Raw genomic sequence first — 21,308 nt, 5'->3', positions numbered from 1 at the left:
TGTAGTTGACCAAAGCACCTTTCCTCTCAATCAACTGGAGGTGTTTGCTGTTCGGTTAGGGTCACCCATATTGTGCAAGTGTTTGTCACGTGTGAATTGCATCGGCATGGAAAATAAAAACCGATATACTGAATGTCGAGTTGATAATACTTCCTTGTGGATATTTTGTATCAGATTACCTCTGACATATGGACAAAGTATGTTGAATTGTAGTTTGTTCAACATTCTGACTTGTGAAACTGTTCAGGAATGCTGAGCCTACATGTTAGAGATGAGTGTGGAAGTATTTAACTCTCAGATTCTAAAAGAGGCTACCACACTGCCAACCTTATGCCTAACTCTAACCTTAAATCAAGACCAAAAAGTATAGTTGTTTTCATTAACTTTCACGATATATCCAATCTTTACTTTGTGGCTGTGGAATATAGTGTAAGTCGCTCTGGATAAGAGCGTCTGCTAAATGACTTAAATGTAATGTAAATGAAAACCGTTCAAGCTCAGAGCAGCCCATAATTTACCAAAATACTAATGACTGTCTAGATCCCATTTTGTATTTTTGTATTCTTTATTAACTAAGCAAGTCAGTTAAGAACAAATTCTTATTTACAATGACAGCCAAGGAACAGTGGGTTAACTGCCTTGTTCAGGGGCAGAATGACAGATTTTTACCTTGGCAGCTTTTACAGCTCTGCTGGTTACTTTCGGTTACTGGCCCAACGCTCTAACCACTAGGCTACCTGCCGCCCCTCGGTGGCAAGGGCAGAAACCCATAGGTTAGAAGGAAGCCAAGGAGACGAAGGCCATTTTAATTCTAAATGATAAACAAGCAAATCAAAATCAACACTTCAAAAGGACAACATGAATTCTCATTTGACAGATTTGATCACCTAATTATAACTACATAGAGAACAGGTACCACCAGATTTCATGTTATCTAGAGCGTTGTTGACTGTCACTGTGCTGCTGGCATCAATTTAATATATATTTTTGCCAACGTTTACTGACACCGGTCATTATATCGGCGTAGATAGCCAGCGTGAATTTATGTACGAACTGATACTGTTACACTTCAATGACAGCGTATTTTTTTTTACAACGCCAGCAAAACAAACAACATGTCTGTATCATGTGAGCGCACCCAGATGCTCAATTGAGGGAATTAGTAATCCCCAAAAAACTCTTACCTCAGGACACTTCACATGATAACTGGAATATTTCAGCTAAAGAATGGGTCCCAGATATTCTCTGTGTACATCTCAAGCCACAATGCTATGGTTTTCCCCCCATTGTGGACACTCCTATGTCTGATGAGGTTACTAAGGAAGGACAAGCTCTTGTAACATAGTTTACACATGAAGGGCCTCTCCTTGGTGTGAACGGTCTGGAGCTGCTTCACATAGTTCACCTTAGCGAAACGCTTCCCACACGTGGGGCAGGCGTACGGCTTTTCTGCATCCGTCCTAATGCTCAGCCTCCCACGTTGTGACCCAGTGACACCAAAGGTGGTAGAAGCTGGAGCCACCGACCTCAGGTGGTTAGTCTTTGAGCTCCTTCCTTGACCTCTAGTCATTGTTTGGGTGTTGTTGGGATTGTGTGCTGTGTTATAGGCTAGGTACGTCTCGTTGTGAACACCCATCCTGACCCTGTCTGTATTGGTGGGGTAACCTTGAGGTAGCTGAGGAAGCTGAGGAAAACTACCACCAGGGGTGTCTCCCACCACTCTCTGAGAAGGCTGAAGCCCAGGGTGACCTGCTCTGTTCATCATGGATACTGTGGTGTTTGTATCATAGAAATAGGAGGGTCTATCAGCCCCAGGCCCTGCTTCATCCCTGCACTGAGACTGTGAAGAGAAGGGTCTGGGCTGCAGATTGGATCGGTGACTGGAGCCTCTGTCTCTCTGATGACCACCAGGACTGAGGTTATTCAGTCCACCTGTCCTCTGGTTGTGTTCTGTGTGGTGGTGGAGTCTCTGCCCCGTGTGGTTTGATCCATGTTCCGACTCGGGAAATAAGAGTAACAGCTCCTGATCCAGGGTTCTGATCCGGGGCCAGCCGCTTCAGATGTCCAGTCTCTCCCACCAGCAACACCAGATGTCAGCAGGTCCTCATGGACTGCAGACTGTAAACACAAATTGTACAGAAGAACATAAAGGTTTATATAATAAACTCTGCTGTACACACAGAAACATGATATTATAAAATGTTAATCACAGTCAAGCCCATCTCTAACACTGTGATTCAAGTACCCAACACTATGGAGCCATTGGAGTTTCTTATAAAAATAATAACACAAATGTGTTGATTCAAGAATGAAGTATAATGTTTTGGTTCGACAGAGAGAAGGGAAACTCAGTCCCTGCAATGATACTAAAATAACCAAGTCAGTCAGCAGAGTCAATTTTGTATTTGTCATACAAAATGGTCATACACTCACATGACGTGAAGTACAGCACTTTTATTGCACAAAACGATAAATGTGACAAGTAGAATAACTTTTCTCACTATGGTAACACTTTACCTTTTCTGTAAATCCGGTACGCTCACTTTCATGAAATTAATTTTCGAATAATTTGGAAAAGGTTAAACCTTACATTACACACCCAACCTACATGTACAACTGACCTCAAACAACCTGTTCTCCCGCACATTGACTCGGTACCGGTACCCCCTGTATATAGCTTTGTTATTGTTATGTAATTGTGTTAGTTTTTATTTTATTTTTTGAGCAAATATTTTCTTAACTCTATTTCTTGAACTGCATTGTTGGTTATGTAAGCATTTCACGGTAAGGTGACACGGGGGATGTGACAAATAAAAATGTATGTGATATTTACTACTTCATGTCAAGAAAACATTAATTAAGGCACTATCATTATTTCACTATAAAACACCAGTATCAAACTAAAAGGACATAGTTGTCACTTTATCAGTGAAGCATTTTACAGACACAATCACACCAACCATCACCATATCTACTCTGCCTCATCATACTCATTCTTTCCTCAGTTCTTCTCATCCAGTTCCCTACTACATCCAAAATGACAGAATGAACTAACTAGTACTACATCACGTCACTATACTCTATACATTGGCCGTGTGCATTTTCTGCTGGTGTATCCTGAGGTAGCTCCTCTCTGAGAACCTCTTCCTGCAGTGAGTACAGGCAAACGGTCTCTCTCCAGTGTGGACCTCGTCTCACACTGAGGGCAGCTGTAGGATTTCTCCCCTGTGTGGACCCTCTGGTGCCTCTCCTGGTTAAAGGAGTGGGAGAAATTGACCTAGCACACTTGGTAGCCGAACGTGTGTATCTTCTGGTGAATCTCCACCTGTTTGGGGAAACTAAAGGCTTTCCCATAGAACGAACACGGGTAGCATCTGTACTACTGTCATTAGTCATCAGGCTTGTGTAGCCATTTAGTGTTAAGGCACTGGCATTGTCTGAGTTCTGGTTTAACATTAGGAGAGTGTGAGGAGGATTAAGGCCAGGGAGAGTCTGTGTTGTCACAGGGTCCATGTTCCAGTTGATAGATCCTATAGAAGGCAGGCTGAAGGCAGCACCTGTTAGGGGGTTAACCTGAGGCCCCATCAGTCTCTCTGAATCACGACTATAGGAGCAGGATGGAGCATCGCCAGCAGAGTCTGTGTCTGTTCTCTCCCGCCGCATAGCATACGGACACACCTCAAATCTACACCTGCACCTGTCTGGGAATCCAAGATGGTCGTCCAGTCTCCTCTGTTAGCCTCTAGCCAACCACCTGTAGAAAGAGGTTAGAAAATGGACTTTAAAAACACGGCAGAGAATTCTTCATGTGGAGTTTTTTTTGTTGTCAATTACCTGGTAAAATTCTAACATTATAATGTGTGTTTTTGTATGTAAAGATCAGCTGTATTGATAAAAAATGTTGAATGAAGAAAATTATGGAAAAAAACAATAGCCAGGTGCATCACTATTCCCATTGAAGATCTATTACTGCATGTAGGCTATATGTATTTCTCCCTTACCTTGCTCTCCCATCTTTAGTCCACTCAGCAGGTCAATGCTCTCTGGTCCATCATCTATTGTCTCTTCTTTGACCAGCAGCATATCAGGCTTCCTATCCTCCATGTCTACTGACTGTTAGAGATACAGAGTGAGAGGATGTTGGATCAAGAAATCTGATGTCATTTAAAAAAAAATTGGTCATATACACATGGTTAGCAGATGTTATTGCGATTGTAGTGAATGCTTGTGCTTCTAGTTCCGACAGTGCAGTAATATCTAACAAGTAATCTAACAATTCCTCAACAACTACCTAATACACACAAATCTAAAGGGATGGAATAAGAATATGTACACCTAAATACAGTGCCTTGCGAAAGTATTCGGCCCCCTTGAAATGTCAGTCTCTCGATGTGCAAAACTGATAGAAACATACCCCAAGCGACTTACAGCTGTAATCGCAGCAAAAGGTGGCGCTACAAATTATTATCTTAAGGGGGGTTGAATAATTTTGCATGCCCAATTTTTCAGTTTTTGATTTGTTAAAAAAGTTTGAAATATCCAATAAATGTCGTTCCACTTCATGATTGTGTCCCACTTGTTGTTGATTCTTCACAAAAAAATACAGTTTTATATCTTTATGTTTGAAGCCTGAAATGTGGCAAAAGGTTGCAAAGTTCAAGGGGGCCTAATATTTTCGCAAGGCACTGTTTAAGGAGCACCCTGCTATGGAGCATCTTCTGATTGGGCAATGAGGGATTGTGTTGAGTATTATGCAAGCATGTTAGTTGATTTGATTAGTTGACACTCTTTAATACTTTGATGATTCAAAGGCATGGTCCCACACCTCTCCTCCTCTGAGGTACTTTGTGGATACGGGCCCTGATCTAATACCATACAGACAATAGTTCACAGTGGGCTCACCTCAGTGAGATTGTGTGTGGTTCTGTGCTGCTCAACTGGTTCCTTTGTGGATTCAGGAGGTGTAGTCTGGTTGTCCTCAATGACCATGGTCCCCCAGGGTTCCCCAGACCCTCCTCACACCCCTCCTCTATTAGCAGCACCTCTGGACCCTCCCCCTCCTGGAAGAGAGAGGTTATACAGACATCCACTCCCTCAGGTACGTACACAGATAATAAACACACTTTCAACATGGAGTCTTCACCCATCCCCACTACATGAGTCCTGTACTGTAGTTACAGAATGACTTCCTTGTTGTTAAACCCATCATGGTGGACATAAATATGTTGTTGTGGGTAACAATAAGTCCACTATAATAAGTAAAAATGAATCAGCAGACAAACCTGACTAAAAACTATTTTGACATGTACAGTAGGTGTTTGTTAGTGTAGGTATATTTAGTAAGTGTATAATGGTTATAAAGTGCTGTCAGTGTATGCAGAATAGAGTGTGATGTTTACTGAAGGGAGTCTCAATGAAAGTCTTAGAATGAAAAGTCTCATTTTATGTTTATTAACCCTTTTCCACGGCCTACAATGCCTTCAGAAAGTATTCATACCACTTGACTTTTTCCACATGTTGTTGTGTTACAGCCTGAATGCAAAATGTATCAAATTTAGATGTTTAAGTCACTGGCCTACATACAAATACCCCATAATGTCAAAGTGGAATTATGGTTTTAGAAATTCTTAGAAATGTCTAAAAAACTCAAAGCTGAAATATCACGAGTCAATAAGTATTCAACCACATTGTTATGACAAGCCTAAATAAGTTCAGGAGTAAGAATTTGCTGAACAAGTCTCATAAGTTGCATGTGTAATAATATCAACATGAAATCAACATGATTTGAATGACTACCTCATCTCAGTACCCTACAGGTTTTCCAATGCCTCGCAAAGAAGGGCACCTATTGGTCGAGGGGTAAAAAGAAAAAACATTTAATATCCCTTTGAACATGGTGAATTTATTAAATGACACTTTGGATGGTGTATAAATACACCCAGTCACTACAAAGATACAGGCGTCCTTGTGATAGGAGAATACTGAGGATGGATGAACAACATTGTTGTTACTCCACAGTACTAACCTATTTGACAGAGTGAAAAGAAGGAAGCCTGTAAAGAATAAAACATTTTTCCTAAACATGCATCCTGTTTGCAACAAGGCACTAAAGTAATACTGCAAAAAATGTGTCAAAGCAATTGGCTTTTTGTCCTGAATACAAAATGTTATGTTTGGGGAAAATCCAATACAACACATTACTGAGTACCACTCTATATTTTCAAGCATAGTGGTGGCTGCATCATGTTTTGGGCATCCTTGTCATAGCTAAGGACTGGGGAGTTTTTCAGGATAAAAAATAAACTAAGCTAAGCACTGGCAAGTGGCTGCTTTCCACCAGATACTGGGATATTAATTCACCTTTCAACAGGACAACAACCTAAAGCATATTGGCAAATCTACACTGGAGTTCCTTACCAAAAAGACAGTGAATGTTCCTGAGTGCCAGAGTTACAGTTGACTCAAATCTACTTTAACATCTATGACAAGACCTGAAAATGCTCGTCTAGCAATGACCAACAACCAATTTGACAGAGCTTCAAAATTCTTGAAAATAATAAATGTGCAAACTTACACAGAAAGACTCAACGCTGTAATCGCTGCTTGCTTCTACAAAGTATTGACTCAGGTTTGTGAATACTTATGTAATGTAGATATGTCTGTATTTCATTTTTAATACATTTGCTAACATTTCGGAAAACATGTTTTCACCTTGTCAATATGGGGTATTGTGTGTAGATGGGTGAGGTAAAAAAAAATCATATTTAATCCATTTTGAATTCTGGCTGTAACACAAAATGTGGAATAAGTCAAGGGGTATGAATACTTTCTGAAGGCACTGTATAAGGATGTGGATACATTTAAATGTTTCTTACAGAAGAAATATGAAATGCACAGTAGAAAATGAAAGGGAACAGTTTTGAGATCATGATAACCGTTGCGTCCAAAGTAGAGGACACAACAGTTCACCTAAGACAAGACTGAATCGCAACATTACACTGTTCATTTGATGTGCATTTTATATTTACTATACTTTTTCTTACTGCATTTGTTAATAATGAAAATCAGAAAATACTCTTGATACATTCAGTAAGATGACAAGAATATTCCTGGAAAATGTTGGGTAGGAGCAACAAAAAATGACAAGGGGTTTGAGTGAGGACTAACTGGCAACACACCTGTCCAAAGTGTACACAGTTCCAACATCATTTCAATTCTTTTAAAGAAGCACCTTGTAGTTGCTCTCCTAGCTGTGCCGTTGAGGAACTGCAGCAAGCACACTTGTAGTCGTTTTGTTTGGAACACAACCCTGCAGCCTCGCCATCACACAAATGCTGTTATCGCAAACCAAAACCGGACCATTTTAAAATGGCAATCTGGGTCAGGTGCAGATCTATTGCCAACATGATTAGCTAAGTTATAAAAAACGATATTACAGTGTTTGGCTTTCACAAGACATTTCAGAGAAACAGATTGTAATTTTGGTGAGCATAGAAAGTCATGAGTGCATTCAGGTGCGTGTTCTGTGGCGAATAGCTATACGCTCATTCTGTTCAGAACAGGTTATGACGCCACATCTTGTAACTGTACATCAAACATAGTGATCAGAAACGTTGACGCTGTACACTGAGTGTACAAAACCTTAGGAACACCTTCCTACTGTTAAGTTGCACACCCCTAGTGCCCTCAGAACAGCCTCAATTCGTCGGGAGGGCATGGACTCTACAAGGTGTCGAAAGCATTCCATTGGGATGCTGGCCCATATTGTGTCCAATGCTTCCCACAGCTATGTCAAGTTGGCTGGAGCTCCTTTGTGCGGTGGACCATTCTTGATACACAAGGGAAACTGTGAGTGTGAAAATCCCAGCAGCGTTGCAGTTCTTGACACACTCAAACTGGTGCACCTGACACACACCATACACCGATCAATAGCACTTCAATATTATGTCCCAAGGCTTAAAAATATTTTATAAACTGTCTCCTTCCATTCATCTACACTGATTGAAATGGATTTAACAAGTGACATCAATATGGGATCATAGCTTTCACATGGACTCACCTGGTCAGTCTGTCATGGAAAGAGTGTTCCTAATGTTTTGTACACTCAGTGTACAGTCGTGGGTCAAACGTTTTGAGAATGACAAAAATATTAATATCCACAAAGTTTGCTGCTTCAGTGTCAGATATTTTTGTCAGATGTTACTATAGAATACTGAAGTAAAATTATAAGCATTTCATAAGTGTTAAAGGCTTTTATTGACAATTACATGAAGTTGATGCAAAGAGTCAATATTTGCAGTTTTGACCCTTCTTTTTCAAGACCTCTGCAATCCACCCTGGCATGCTGTCAATTAACTTCTGGGCGACATCCTGACTGATGGCAGCCCATTCTTGAATAATCAATGCTTGGACTCTGTCAGAATTTGTGGGTTTTTGTTTGTCAACCCGCCACTTGAGGAATGACCACAAGTTCTCAATGGGATTAAGGTCTGGGGAGTTTCCTGGCCATGGACCCAAAATATCGATGTTTTGTTCCCCGAGCCACTTAGGTATCACTTTTGCGTTATGGCAAGGTGCTCCATCATGCTGGAAAAGGCATTGTTCGTCACCAGTGAGCCCACTCCCTTGGCTGAGAGGCAACCCCACACATGAATGGTCTCAGGATGCTTTACTGTTGGCATGACACAGGACTGATGGTAGCGCTCACCTTGTCTTCTCCGGACTAGCTTTTTTCCGTATTCCCCAAACAATCGGAAAGGGGATTCATCAAAGAAAATTATTTTACCCCAGTACTCAGCAGTGGCTTCTTTGCTGCCCTTCTTGATACCAGGCCATCCTCCAAAAGTCTTCGCCTCATTGATGCACTCACACCTGCCTGCTTCCATTCCTGAGCAAGCTCTGTACTGGTGGTGCCCCGATCCCGCAGCTGAATCAACTTGAGACGGTCCTGGCGCTTGCTGGACTTTCTTGGGCGCCCTGAAGCCTTCTTCACAACAATTGAACCTCTCTCCTTGAAGTTCTTGATGATCCGATAAATGGTTGATTTAGGTGCAATCTTACTGGCAGCAATATCCTTGCCTGTGAAGCCATTTTTTTGTGCAAAGCAATGATGACGGCACGTGTTTCCTTGCAGATAACCATGGTTTCCTTGCAGATAACCATGATTCCAAGCACCACCCTCCTTTTGAAGCTTCCAGTCTGTTCAAACTCAATCAGCATGACAGAGTGATCTCCAGCCTTGTCCTCGTCAACACTCACACCTGTGTTAATGAGAGAATCACTGACATGATGTCAGCTGGTCCTTTTGTGGCAGGGCTGAAATGCAGTGGAAATGTTTTTGGGGGATTCAGTTAATTTGCATGGCAAAGAGAGACTTTGCAATTAATTGCAATTCATCTGATCACTCGTGATAACATTCTGGTGTATATGCAAATTGCCATCATATAAACTGAGGCAGCAGACTTTGTGAAAATTAATATTTGTGTCATTCTCAAAGCTTTTGGCCACGACTGTATATGACATGAGTTTTATGATATGGAAATGTGAAGTGCACAATTGGATGAGTGTTTGGCTTGCTTGTATGACATCAAAGTGGTATTTATTATAATCCTTAACATCTCATCTTTCAAAATAGATTCAGCCCTCTTAATTTACAGCATTTCCTTCACTCAGACAACAAAAACGTTGCCAAATTAGCGGGAGCGATGGGGGCTACTTGTTGGGTGTTGTGCTCAAGTTTAGAACTGCTGTCAGTCAAAACCCAAACCGAGCCTGAGCACTGACGTCATTTATAGCATATTACTGCACAGCCACTGCATTAGAATTTAGGTGCTTATCATTGGCCAAATCTGCCACTTTCAACCCGTATACAGATACGAGTCTAAAGGGCTACACAAACAAGTGTTAAATACACCATATGAAAACCACACATACACGTATCAACAATAAATACACATACATTTTCTCATTAGGAGTGTATTGGGGGCCTCCCGAGTGGCGCAAGTCTCTGCATCGCACTGTTAGCTGCGTTACTACAGATCCTGGTTCGATACCGGGCTGTGTCGCAGCCGGCCATGACTGGGAGACCCATGAGGCGATGCACAATTGGCCCAGCGTCGTCCGGGTTAGGGGAGAGTATGGCCGGACGGGAAGTCCTGGCGAATCCTGTGACGGCCCGGGCGCAGTGCACGCCAGGTGTTCGGTGTTTCCTCCGACACATTGGTGCGGCTTGGTGGGGTTGTGTTTCGACCTTCGCCTCTTCCGAGTCCGTACGGGAGTTGCAGCGATGAGACAAGACTTAAACTAACAATTGGATATGACGAAATTGGTGAAAAAAAGGGGGTATTTTTTTATATTTTTAATAACAAATAGAAAGTGTCTTGGGAAACAATTGAAGTAGTTAAATGGAAGTAATAAAACATATAGCCTAAACAGTACAAACACATTATGTAACAGACTTTTTAGGCTTATAATATGCCTTATATGTCACACAATGTCTGGATGCAATATTCTACCCAGGAATATTCAACACTGAAATCTGTTACTCTTGTTATTCCAAATGCATCTGTGGATCTGTTCTGTTGACAACAATGAAAATTCACCTTTGTCTTTAATGCAGGATTTGATCTAAATATCAGAAGCAACAGTATCAAGTAGAAATGGTTACGTTCTTGGTCTGTTATAGAGTGGAATGGTTATTCTGCTGGTGCACCCTGAGGTAGCTACGCAAACGGCCTTTCTTCCAAGTGGATCTTCAGGTGCATCTTCAGCTGGTCCTGGCGGGAGAACCTCTTCTCACACTGGGGGCACCTGAAGGGTTTCTCCCCCGTGTGGACCCTCTGGTGCCTCTTCAGGTCACCGGCCTGGGCAAAGCGCATGTGACACTGGGTACATTTGAAGGGTTTCTCTCCTGTGTGGACCCTCTGGTGCCTCTTCAGGGTGCCAGCTTGGGCGAAGCGCATGTGACACTGGGTACAGATGAATGGTTTCTCCTCTGTGTGGACCCTCTGGTGGATGTCCACCTTCTGGATGCAGCTGAAGCCTTTGTTACAGAACTTGTACAGGAACCGTTTCTCTTTACTATTGCCTGACGTGGCTCCCCCTCCCTGAGCCTGGGCTCTAGCCCTGTCGTTTGAGTTCAATACCTGATCGAAAAGGACACGGCTGTACGAATCGGAAGGCCGCATCGACGTGGACACTGGGTCGCGACCGCTGAATGCGTGTAAAGGGGAGTGGATAACAACATTTGGATTTGTCTCCAAGCTTTCCCTGTTTTCTAAGAAATCTCTGCCCTGTGAGTGTCCGTCTCCTAGGTGATTATCTGCATTCCATGTGGGAGGAACATCGCCCTCCACTTTCACAGTCACTTTATCTACGACCAGACCCTCTACGCACCCTTCAGAGTACACACTACTACTGTACTGGTTCCAATCACCTCTAGAGAGAACAGTCTGTGTCTCTAAACCCAAGGGAATGTTGCCAGTGTCCAGCTTTGTAGTGTAAGAACAAGACGGATCATTGCCAGTCTCTAACACGTCACCTGAGTCCTGATGAGAATGAACCGTCCTCGGGCTTGGGTTACCGTAAAGTAAATACTCTGAACTGGGAGCAGGAGAACAGCCCAGTGGCCCCAGTCTCTCTGGGTCTGATCTGTGGTCAGATCCTGTGTGCAAAAGCCTTTGTGTTACAATTAAAGTCTCTGTGTCGGTCTCTGACTTGAGGACGGCGTTCAGCGTTCCACTGACCTCCGTGATGCTGCGTAGCGTCCTGGGCTGCGATGGGGTGGTGGAAGAGTCGTCTGTAGCCACAGGGGGAACCACTCCAGCCGCTGCTCCAGTCTGGATGTCTCTGTTGTGTTGTTTGTTTTCCTCTCCTTCAGACCTCTCCTGCTTAACCCCAGGACCTGCAGCCTCTGCATCTGCATACTGACACAAGAAGGCTGCATTTAGACAGAAGCCCAATTCCGATATTTTTTCTCAATAATTGGTCTTTTGACCAATCAGATCAGCTCTGAAAAAGATCTGATGTGAAAAGATGTGATGTGATTGGTCAAAAGACAACAACGACAACAATGTCGTAGGGACGTCTCACAAGCTACCCTATGGGGCATTCCATTTAATTTCAATCACTTTTTGACCGCACTCCTTTTGATTTGAATGAAACTTTCCATGGTAGAAGTGGTCAGAAAGTAACATTTTTTGCTTCACTTCACACAACACTGCTTTGATTGGTGTAACGTTAGCTAGAAACCACAAGTGTCTATCCAGATAATAAAAAGGCACCGGTGAAAGTAAAATTCAAGGAACTTATAGTTACATGCAGGGCCTAAAATGAACACACCCCCCCACCTGCCAAATGCAGATAGAATTTGGCATTGGTGTGTAAAAAGTCTATTTCACCAGCCACGTTGATGGGTGGTCAGGGCTCCACAGTGCGAGCTTTTCACTCGCTTTTGTGAATATAAATAGTCAAGTATGATCACATTTATAGTCAAATAAATGCTGCAGTAGCTATTTTAAAAGTACTTCCTCCGTTTTGTTTCATAGCTGGTCAATTAATCGCACAAAATCAAAGAACTACGAATCCTATATAGCCTATTCCACCTCGCTCTGTGAAGAGCTGAGTGAAATATACATTTTTGGAAAATCTGCGAGCAGACATAATAATTTCTGGGGAAAAAAACTGGCCACATTTGATTTACAAAGTAACTAATTGTTAATGCAACACTATTACACTAACCTCTATAACGATAACGTGCTGGGTTGAGGTTCCACTCCCCTCATCAACAGTGATTGGTTGGTCATCTCTCCATGTATTGTGTCCCACTGGCTTCACAAAGCTCCTGTGGCCTCCAGTGAGATGTCCTTCACCTGAGAGAGTGATTGAGGGAAAAGAGGTGGTTAGGTTAGGTACTGTCAATGATCACTCGCTATATTGTACACTGTGGACACTGTCTAGAATTGGCAAGAATGTAAGGAAACACTTCTCATAACTTTCTGACATACTATGTATAGGTCAATTTATAGTTCAATTGATTATGTTCCATGCATCATATAGAAAATTCAGAATATTATGTTGTGCCTTTGTGCAAGATATCTAAGTAATCAGGTGAATTCTTGCATACTATCCAACTACTGACCGAGACCCAATTCTGGTTAACTATAATGTGGTTGACGCATCTAAAGCCACATGCACCGAGGCGAACGGGGCCACAGCTCCCGCAGCCTCGGCCTTCTGCAAAATGTACCTCTTGCCATTCCTCTGTATCGGTCGAGGATCTTGACACTACTGGGACGACTGGCGAGGACGCGCTCTGCGCGCTCCCGCGCCACCTTCAGTTCCAGTAGCTGTAGTTTCCTCCGCAATCCTCTGTTTTCTTTCTGGCTTTGAGACATTTCCAAACGGATGACTGCATAGTCGTCGTCTACGAGTTTACAGATCTCTGCCACGGCTGCATTTGCTAACACCTCCATGATGGAGGCTATTTGAGTGTGAAAAACCATACAGTTAGCCATTGTTAGCTAGCGTTACCTAGATAACATCTATTAACCAAGCCCTGTCTCCAACGGGAATTAAACACTACCTGAAGTAAGTATGTGAAGCCGTGCAGTTAAAGTAGTAATATGCTGAGTTCCATGGTGTTAATAAACGTCTAAATAACAAATTAAAACGCTAAAGTGGAAATTTTTCTTGGTCACTGTTCACTTCCGTTTACACTGACGAGAAAGGATCTTATTGGCGTGCGTCATAGCTCAAAGGGTGTGGTTGAAGTACGGTACTGTTTTACTAACAACAAGTCCAGGGCTCTCTTTTCGGCTGGCGCAAACACAGTGTTTTGACCGGAACTGGCACCTAAGCTTGACAACGCTTCGCTCTAAAATATTGGCTGCTTCTTGGGCATAGTCGTGAACCTATTAAACTTAGTAAATACATACCGTTAGTGAAATATCACATCACTATGGAATTAACATGGTCCACACGCACCAACAGTCGTGAAGAAGACACGACAACGCCTCTTCCCCCCTCGGGGGCCTGAAAAGATTTGGTTCTACCGCTGCACCATTGAGAGTCCCCATTACATATGTCACTAGTATGAAATGTACCATTAATGCCCTTCATTTGGTTACATTAATTTCTGTTAATGCATGTGTTAATTACAGTCAGTGGCGATTTTAGCATGTACATCTTGGTGGGGCAAAAACATTATGTGGGCTGCATGCCAGCAAAGTCACAATACATGAATTGCGCAATAATGGTGCCCACAAACTGTTATGGCCTATATAAAGCTGTCCCAACATCAGTCCTGAACACCTTACCACTGCTACACCTGGCTATCAGCGGAGCCTTGTCTGGCAGCGAAACAGTTAATTCAGCCTCATTTACTGCCTTTTAGAAAAACATAGCTGACTTGCTTTAACAAATGTGGTTTCTACTGACAATTGAGATGTACAAACTATGGCACAAGGGGACAACAAGCGGGATGAGGCAATCTGTAATTTAGATTAAGACATTAATGAGGGAGCTAAGACGGACCTAGTCAATATAACTATTTGTTCAGCACTTTTGAAATGTACAGCAACAGAATTCGGAACTTGGGTGGGCTGGTCTTACAGTGTTCTCCCTGTACACCTAGTCAGAACCGTAGGATAAATAAAGGGCAGACAATGAAAGCTATTGCAATATTCGATTATTACATTTCTCAAAAACAGGTTACAGGCAACATGTGCACCACCAAGTCAGAACAGTAGACACAATTAAGAGGTGAAAATAGACCAAATTATTAGGATGAGGCACATAGGCTACTAACACCTTACTACACAACATACACTTTATTACTTTCTTAGCTACAGTATACATATCTCCCTGGCATATTACATAATTTATGAATCATGCTGTCAGTGATCTTCAGGTCATAGCTCTCTCGAAAGGCCCGAGTTACAGAATTTACAATTCCGAGTTGGATGATCGTTCAAAAAATATTTTCCTAGAACATCTACGAGAAATGTGGGGCTGAATGACGGGTCGCCACTGATTTAGTCATTTACATTCTCGTTCTCGGAGTGGACACATTGTTTGCAGAGTTCACAACCTGCTACACTTGTGAGAAACAAGATTTGTTTATGACATTTGTCTTTGTTTGGTGTGCTCCGAAGCTTTTGAACATCCATTGTAAATTATACTATACTATAATTAGAGTTACTCACAGTAATCCATCTCAAAAATCTTCACAACAATGCCCCCCCCCCCCTTGGTGATCACCAATCCTCAGTGTGAGAGCAATGGAAGTTATAGGCCTACTGCTGCACTGGCCTATAGGCTGTCTCCTGCGCTCATCTCAATGGATCATGGTGTATCAATGTGTTCATATGGCAGAGGATGGTAATCTCGCATTAGTTTACTTTTATTTAGATTTGTATCATTTACCACATGACATTGAGAAACTGATATGGCCTCTCAGGAAGGAGAAGTTAACTGAACTGACAAAATGATGAGTAAATTAGGGATACAAAGTATATTGAAAGCAGGTGATTCCACACAGGTGTGGTTCCTGAGTTAATTAAGCAATTAACAGGGTCATGTATAAAAATGCTGGGCAGGCCATCTGGTCTGTGGTGACAGTTACCTGTAGTTTGCACTTAAAGGCTTCTCCTTGGTGTGAACGGTCTGGTGCTCCCATAGTTCCCCTTAGCGAATCGCTTCCCACATGTGGAGCAGTCATACTCCTTGTCGCCGTCTGTCCTAAATCTGGGCCTCCCACGTTGTGTGACCCAATGACACCAGAAGAGGAGCCAACGGTCTCAGGTGGTTCATCTTTGAGCTCCCCCCCTTGACCTCTAGCCATTGTTTGGGTGTTGTTGTGTGTGCTGTGTTATAGGCTAGGTACCTCTTAGGGTCAGGATGGACATTCACCTTGTCTGTATTGGTGGGGTAACCATGAGGTAACTGAGGAAGCCTAGATACAGATTCAGGCTTTCTATGAACCCAGTCACCAGGCATTAGACGAGACCCTGAAGGAGAAGACAGACTACCAACAGAGGGGGGGGGGGGGGGTCGTCTATGGTAGAAAAATTATAAGTTTGTTTAATACTGTTTATGCTTTGATGCAACCTGTGTCTGTGGGACTGAGTTGGGCCTCTGGGGCTTGAGCTGACAATTGATTGATGATGGCTAAAGACTGCATTCCATAGACAAGATGTGGTGTGTGTGACCCGAGATAGAGCCTGGAGGAGTAGAACAAACCCCTCATTGTATCTGGGAAACTGAGCCGAGTTGGGGGTAAAGCAACACCTAGTGCAGATAACCATGAGGTGGCTCATGATGCCCCCCCGATCTGCTTGGGAGGGGTGGAACCAGCTATGACTAAGCATTTTTAAATGTACCATGTAAGAACTATGCATTTTTCTGTAAGGTTAAGCTCTCGGTCCAACACTCATGAGTGTGGGGTTGACAGTTTCATTATTGCAATAATTAATCAATCTTAAATTAAGATTGACAAAATGAGTCTCTCTCACTTGATTAGAATATTCCATGACCGGTCTCACCACTCTCTGTGAATTCTGAAGCCCAGGGTGACCAGCTCTGTTCATTATCGATACTGTGGTGTTTATCATAGACCCTCCTGTTCCTATCTCTAAGCCCCAGGCCCGGCTCTGGGGCTGTTGACTGGAGCCTCTGTCTCTCTGATGACCACCAGGACTGAGGTTGTTCAGTCCCCTTGTCCACTGGTTGTGGAGTGTCTGTCCCTTACGGTTTGGTTCCTGCTCCAACTCAGGAAAGAACAGCGATGGCTTCTGATCTGGGGCCAGGGTTTGTGACTAGCCGCTTCAGAGGTCCAGTCTCTCCTGCCAGCAACACCTGGTCCTCATGGACTGCAGACTGTAAAGTTGTACAGACAAGCATATAGTGCCTGAGGAAAGTATTCTTGAGAAGATTGGGAGGAAGTCCCCAAGTGCAGGTGTGCCAAGCTTGTAGCATCATACCCAAGAAGACTCGAGGCTGTAATCGCTGCCAAAGGTGCCTCTACTAGGTACTGAGTAAAGGGTCAGAATACTTATAAAATCAGCAAAAATATCTAAACCCGTTTTTGCTTCGCCATTATGGGTTATTGTGTGTAGATTGAGGAGAAAAAAATATTTAATCCATTTTAGAATATGGCTGTAATGTAAAAGGTCAACGGGTCTGAATACTTTCCGAAGGCACTGTACAGAATTAACATGACATATTATAAAATGTTTACCACAGTCTATCCCATTTCTAACACTATGATTCAACTACCCAACAATAGGGAGCCATTGTAGTTTTTTATTTGAAAAAAAATGGTTTCAAGAATTAAGCATAATATTTTGGTTAGACGGAGAAAAGGGAAACTCAGTCCCTGCAATGACACAAAAATAACCAAGTCAGTCATCAATCAATTTTGTATTTTATGTCATCAAAATGGTCACACTCAATGTTGAAGTACAATACTTTTATTGCACAAACAATAAGTGACAAGTATATTCAAATATATAAAATAGTTAATGGTATTGAAAAAACATCCCGTGCCTATTTCCAAATGCCCCAGTACACAGTATACCGCCCAAGCCTACACAGTAGGGTACTCAATTGTTACCCAGAGATGATTTGATAGAGATAAAAACAGATACATTGGGCTTTTAAGATGAATGCACTGTCACTCTGAATAAGAGTGTCTGCTAAACTGTAAGTGGAATCAACTCACTATTTTAACCCTACCTTTTCTGTACAACTGGTACCCTCGCTTGGATAAAATTAATTTTTACAATACTTTGGACATGTTCAACATTACACATATCTTCACTACTTTCTCAAGTTAATTAAGGCATTCTCACTATAAAACACCAGAATCAACCTAAGGGACATAGTTGTCACTTCATTAGTGAAGCATTTTTACAGAGCGGTTAACAAAGAAACCGGTACTCCTTATATATGCTTTATTTAGAGTTATGTAAATGTTGTGAAACTTTTAGCTATATGTTAGGAGTTTTAATACATTGTAAGGCTGCATGATGTGACTAATGACGATTTGAAAAAATGTGCATTAAAGGCATGAGCTCTGCTTTCTTTTTTTTGTGCAGGCTGTACACACTTCATCAGTCTCTCATTTAAAATTTGACAAGCACTTGATAATGCCTAGAATTTCCCGGCGGCATCCCCTTTGTGTGGCCGTAATGCCCCCTAAAAAAAAATCCATGCATTTTACGGCCAGTGGCTGTTGTGCCCTTGGGCTGAATATAATAATTATAATTTCCTTCTGGCTGGGTGCTCTGAAGCACCTCTCACTCACATGGTTTTCCATCACGTGATCAGCTCTTTCTCACAGGCTACAAGTGAAGACGGACACGTCGGGGATGCAACTGTGTATGTTCTTATCCAATACCGAGGCGCATATTGAAGATATTGGAAGAACTGTCCACATTTACTTCGTCAGCCAACAAGATGAGTAGGCCTAACAAAACAGCAAAAGCACTAGCCTATGTCAATCTACTATCCCCCATAGTACAAAAGTTGACCTATTCTGCACGAGAAATAGCCTGGGACAGTTGTGGGATGTGATAGATCCCAAATTAATACAACCACTAGCATCAAAACCTTTTTTAAGCAATGAGGCTGACGAAAAAGATCAGGATGTATAGCTTAAAATGTTAATAAACTATTAGGCTATTTCTTCACATTGTAAGTGCAGCAATGTGTGAATGTTCCATTAGCGGGAAAATACCATTCTCATAGCAAAAGCTTTTATGCATGGAATCCTTTTATTATAAAAGGTGCATTTTAGAATCTTGAAACTCAGGCTCTACACCTGTTGTAACGTGGATTAATGTGCTTCATTTTAAGAAGTTATTTGGCTACTTTAGATGTGATACAAACCTTATCGAAACATATAGGCCTATGGGCTAGGCTACATGAGGTGTGTGACTATGATTTGAAAAAGGCATGTGCTGTTTCTTGCTTTACTCCACATGCTGTGCATCATTTAGAAATGAAACGCTAATATTGTCACCCATCAGACTATTCTTGATTTAATCTTGTCTTTACATACACTAAATAATATATGTGTGAAATGAGTTTTGATTTAGAATGGACCTGTCTCAAAACAGAGGCAGGGGGGGAAAATACACTTAAATAGCTAATGGTGGACACTTTTCCCGTGGTTCATGCCAGCCAGGTAGGCTGTACTCCTGTGGTAAAGAGAAACAATGTGCTTAATATTAGGAAAATTGAGAAATAAATATAGTAGGCCTAGCCTGTAGAAATCTGATGGGATCCTCTTTTTAAATGGAGGCCATCACTCTGTTTTCTCAAGCAATTGCATAGTCTATAGAAATGTTGTGCAACATAGGCTCTCATGAAGTGTTTGATTACATTTGCATTGGTGTTAGAGAGATAAGAGGGACAACAGAGTGCTGAGCACTAGGCAGTTAGCAAGTTTGGTAGGCTACTAATGATCATCAGCACCATGAGAGCTTGGAGAAGCTTAATTACCGTGACTAAATGGTCACGTGGAGTTTGACTGCTGTCATGAGACGTGACCGCCGCTATGGCGGTCACTGTAACTAACAGCCCTACACCCACCTGGTGTCCCAGGTCTAAATCATTGTCTGATTTAGAGGAGAACAATGGAGAAAAAAAATGCTGTGGAACTGGCATTGAGGTCCAGAGATGAATTTGATGGCTATACTCTATACATGGGCCATGTGAATTTCTGCTGGTGTATCCTGAAGTACCTCTTCCCCGCAGTGTGTACAGGCGAACGGCCTCTCTCCTGTGGACCTTCAGCTGCATCTTCAGCTGGTGGGAGAACCTCTTCTCACACTAGGTAAGCTGTAGGACTTCTCCCCTCTGTGGACTCTCTGGTGTCTCTTCAGGTTGGACGAGTGTGAAAAACTGGCCCGACACATGTGGCAGCCAAATGGTTTCTCCCCTGTGTGGACCCTCTGGTGCCTCTTCAGGCTGGACAAGTGTGAAAAACTGTCCTGACACATGTGGCAGCTGAACGGTTTCTCCCCCGTGTGCATCCTTTGGTGGATCTCCACCTGTTTGGGGAAACGGAAGGCTTTCCCACAGAACGAACACGGGAAGCGCTTCTCTTTGCCACCGGATCTACTGATAGCGTTACTACTACTGTCATTTGTCAATGGGCTTGTGTAGCCATTTAGTGTTGAGGCACTGATATTGTCTGAGGTCTGGTTTACCATTAGTAGAGTGTGAGGAGGATGAAGGCCAGGGAGAGTCTGTGTTGTCGCAGGGTCCATGTCCCAGTTGATAGATCCTATAGAAGGCAGGCTGAAGGCAGCACCTGTTAGGGGGTTAACCTGAGGCGAAATCAGTCTCTCTGAATCACAACTATAGGAGCAGGACGGAGCATCGCTAGCCGAGTCTGATCTCTCCTGACGCATATGGACACCTCCCCGTCCCCGCGGACCAAATCTACCCCTCGCCCTGGTCTCAGCCAGTCTGTTGTTTTGGAGAATAAGTTTGGTTGTTGTTTTGTGTTTGACTGTCTGTTTCTGGTTGTTTTGCCCCAGCCCAGAGTTGAGGACGTTGTCCCATCCACTGGCCTCCACTATGTCGCGTCTGGTCCTGGCCTGCTCTGTGATGTTGTCTCCTGGGCCCTTGACTGCACCCGTCTGGGTCTGGGAATCCAAGATGGCCGTCCAGTCTCCTCTGTTAGCCTCCAACCAACCACCTGCAGGAAGAGGTTAGAAAATAGACTTTACAAACATGGCAGAGAACTCTACATATGGAGATTTTTTCATTGTCAAGTTCGTATATTGTTTCAAATCATAGCCAGGTGCATCACTATTCCCATTGAAGATCTATTACTGTATGTAGGCTTTATGTACTTCTCCCTTACCTTGCTCCCCCATCTTTAGTCCACTCAGCAGATCAATTCTCTCTGGTCCGTCTTCTATTGTCTCCTCTTTGACCAGCAGCAGATCAGGCTTCCCATCCTCCATGTCTACTGACTGTAAGAGATACAGAGTGAGAGGATGTTGGATCAAGAAATCTGATATGAGCACCCTGCTATGGAGCATCTTCTGATTGGGCAATGAGGGATTGCTATGCAAATGTATTACTTAATTTGATTATTTGACACTTCAGACCAAATTAATCAAGACAGTATCCAAAGTGTCTGTAAGAATTTGTCGGAAGTTTACCTACACCTTAGCCAAATACATTTAAACTCAGTTTTTCACAATTCCTGACATTTAATCAGAGTAAAAATGCCCAGTCTTAGGTCAGTTAGGATCACCAATATATTTTAAGAATGTGAAAATGTCATAATA

General features: G+C 42.6%; 2 protein-coding genes and 1 long non-coding RNA gene across 5 annotated transcripts in view; 1 reads left to right on the top strand and 2 right to left on the bottom strand.

The window, feature by feature from the left end:
* Positions 1 to 2,473: 2,473 nt before the first annotated feature.
* Positions 2,474 to 13,744, bottom strand: LOC124001576 (zinc finger protein 19-like). 2 transcript variants are annotated; one of them, XM_046308483.1, is made up of 4 exons: positions 13,247 to 13,744; positions 12,739 to 12,869; positions 10,735 to 11,924; positions 2,474 to 3,171 (listed from the first exon to the last, which is right to left on the bottom strand). In XM_046308483.1, exons 1-4 carry the CDS (start codon positions 13,512 to 13,514, stop codon positions 3,081 to 3,083), a joined length of 1,680 nt encoding a protein of 559 aa, XP_046164439.1. In that variant the 5' UTR covers positions 13,515 to 13,744; the 3' UTR covers positions 2,474 to 3,080. The 2 variants fall into 2 exon arrangements, with proteins under 2 accessions (XP_046164439.1, XP_046164438.1); XM_046308482.1 differs by lacking the exon at positions 2,474 to 3,171 and having other exon boundaries at positions 9,999 to 11,924; positions 13,247 to 13,480; positions 13,583 to 13,739.
* The window catches only part of LOC124001577, a 10,561-nt gene continuing 2,582 nt past the window's right edge, over positions 13,330 to 21,308 (top strand). The window contains exons 1-2 of the long non-coding RNA XR_006832813.1: positions 13,330 to 13,587; positions 20,547 to 20,719. This is a non-coding gene — a long non-coding RNA (uncharacterized LOC124001577). The remainder of the gene's footprint in view (positions 13,588 to 20,546; positions 20,720 to 21,308) is intronic.
* LOC124001574 overlaps positions 17,329 to 21,308 on the bottom strand; it is a 22,307-nt gene continuing 18,327 nt past the window's right edge. Inside the window, exons 5-7 of one of the 2 annotated variants that reach the window (XR_006832812.1) lie at positions 20,876 to 20,987; positions 19,746 to 20,707; positions 17,329 to 19,199 (exon numbers count right to left, since the gene is read on the bottom strand). Coding sequence is in view for 1 of the 2 variants with exons in the window: in XM_046308481.1 (XP_046164437.1) it covers positions 19,806 to 20,707; positions 20,876 to 20,987 (1,014 nt within the window). In the remaining variant the exon portion in view is untranslated. Of the gene's footprint in view, positions 20,708 to 20,875; positions 20,988 to 21,308 lie in introns of both variants that reach the window. The other variant, XM_046308481.1, reaches the window with a different exon arrangement.

This window comes from Oncorhynchus gorbuscha, linkage group LG17 (genome assembly GCF_021184085.1).
Source record: "Oncorhynchus gorbuscha isolate QuinsamMale2020 ecotype Even-year linkage group LG17, OgorEven_v1.0, whole genome shotgun sequence".
NCBI lineage: Eukaryota > Metazoa > Chordata > Actinopteri > Salmoniformes > Salmonidae > Oncorhynchus > Oncorhynchus gorbuscha.
Note: the sequence above shows the minus strand (reverse complement) of the source record. Positions and strands in the feature narration are given on the sequence as shown.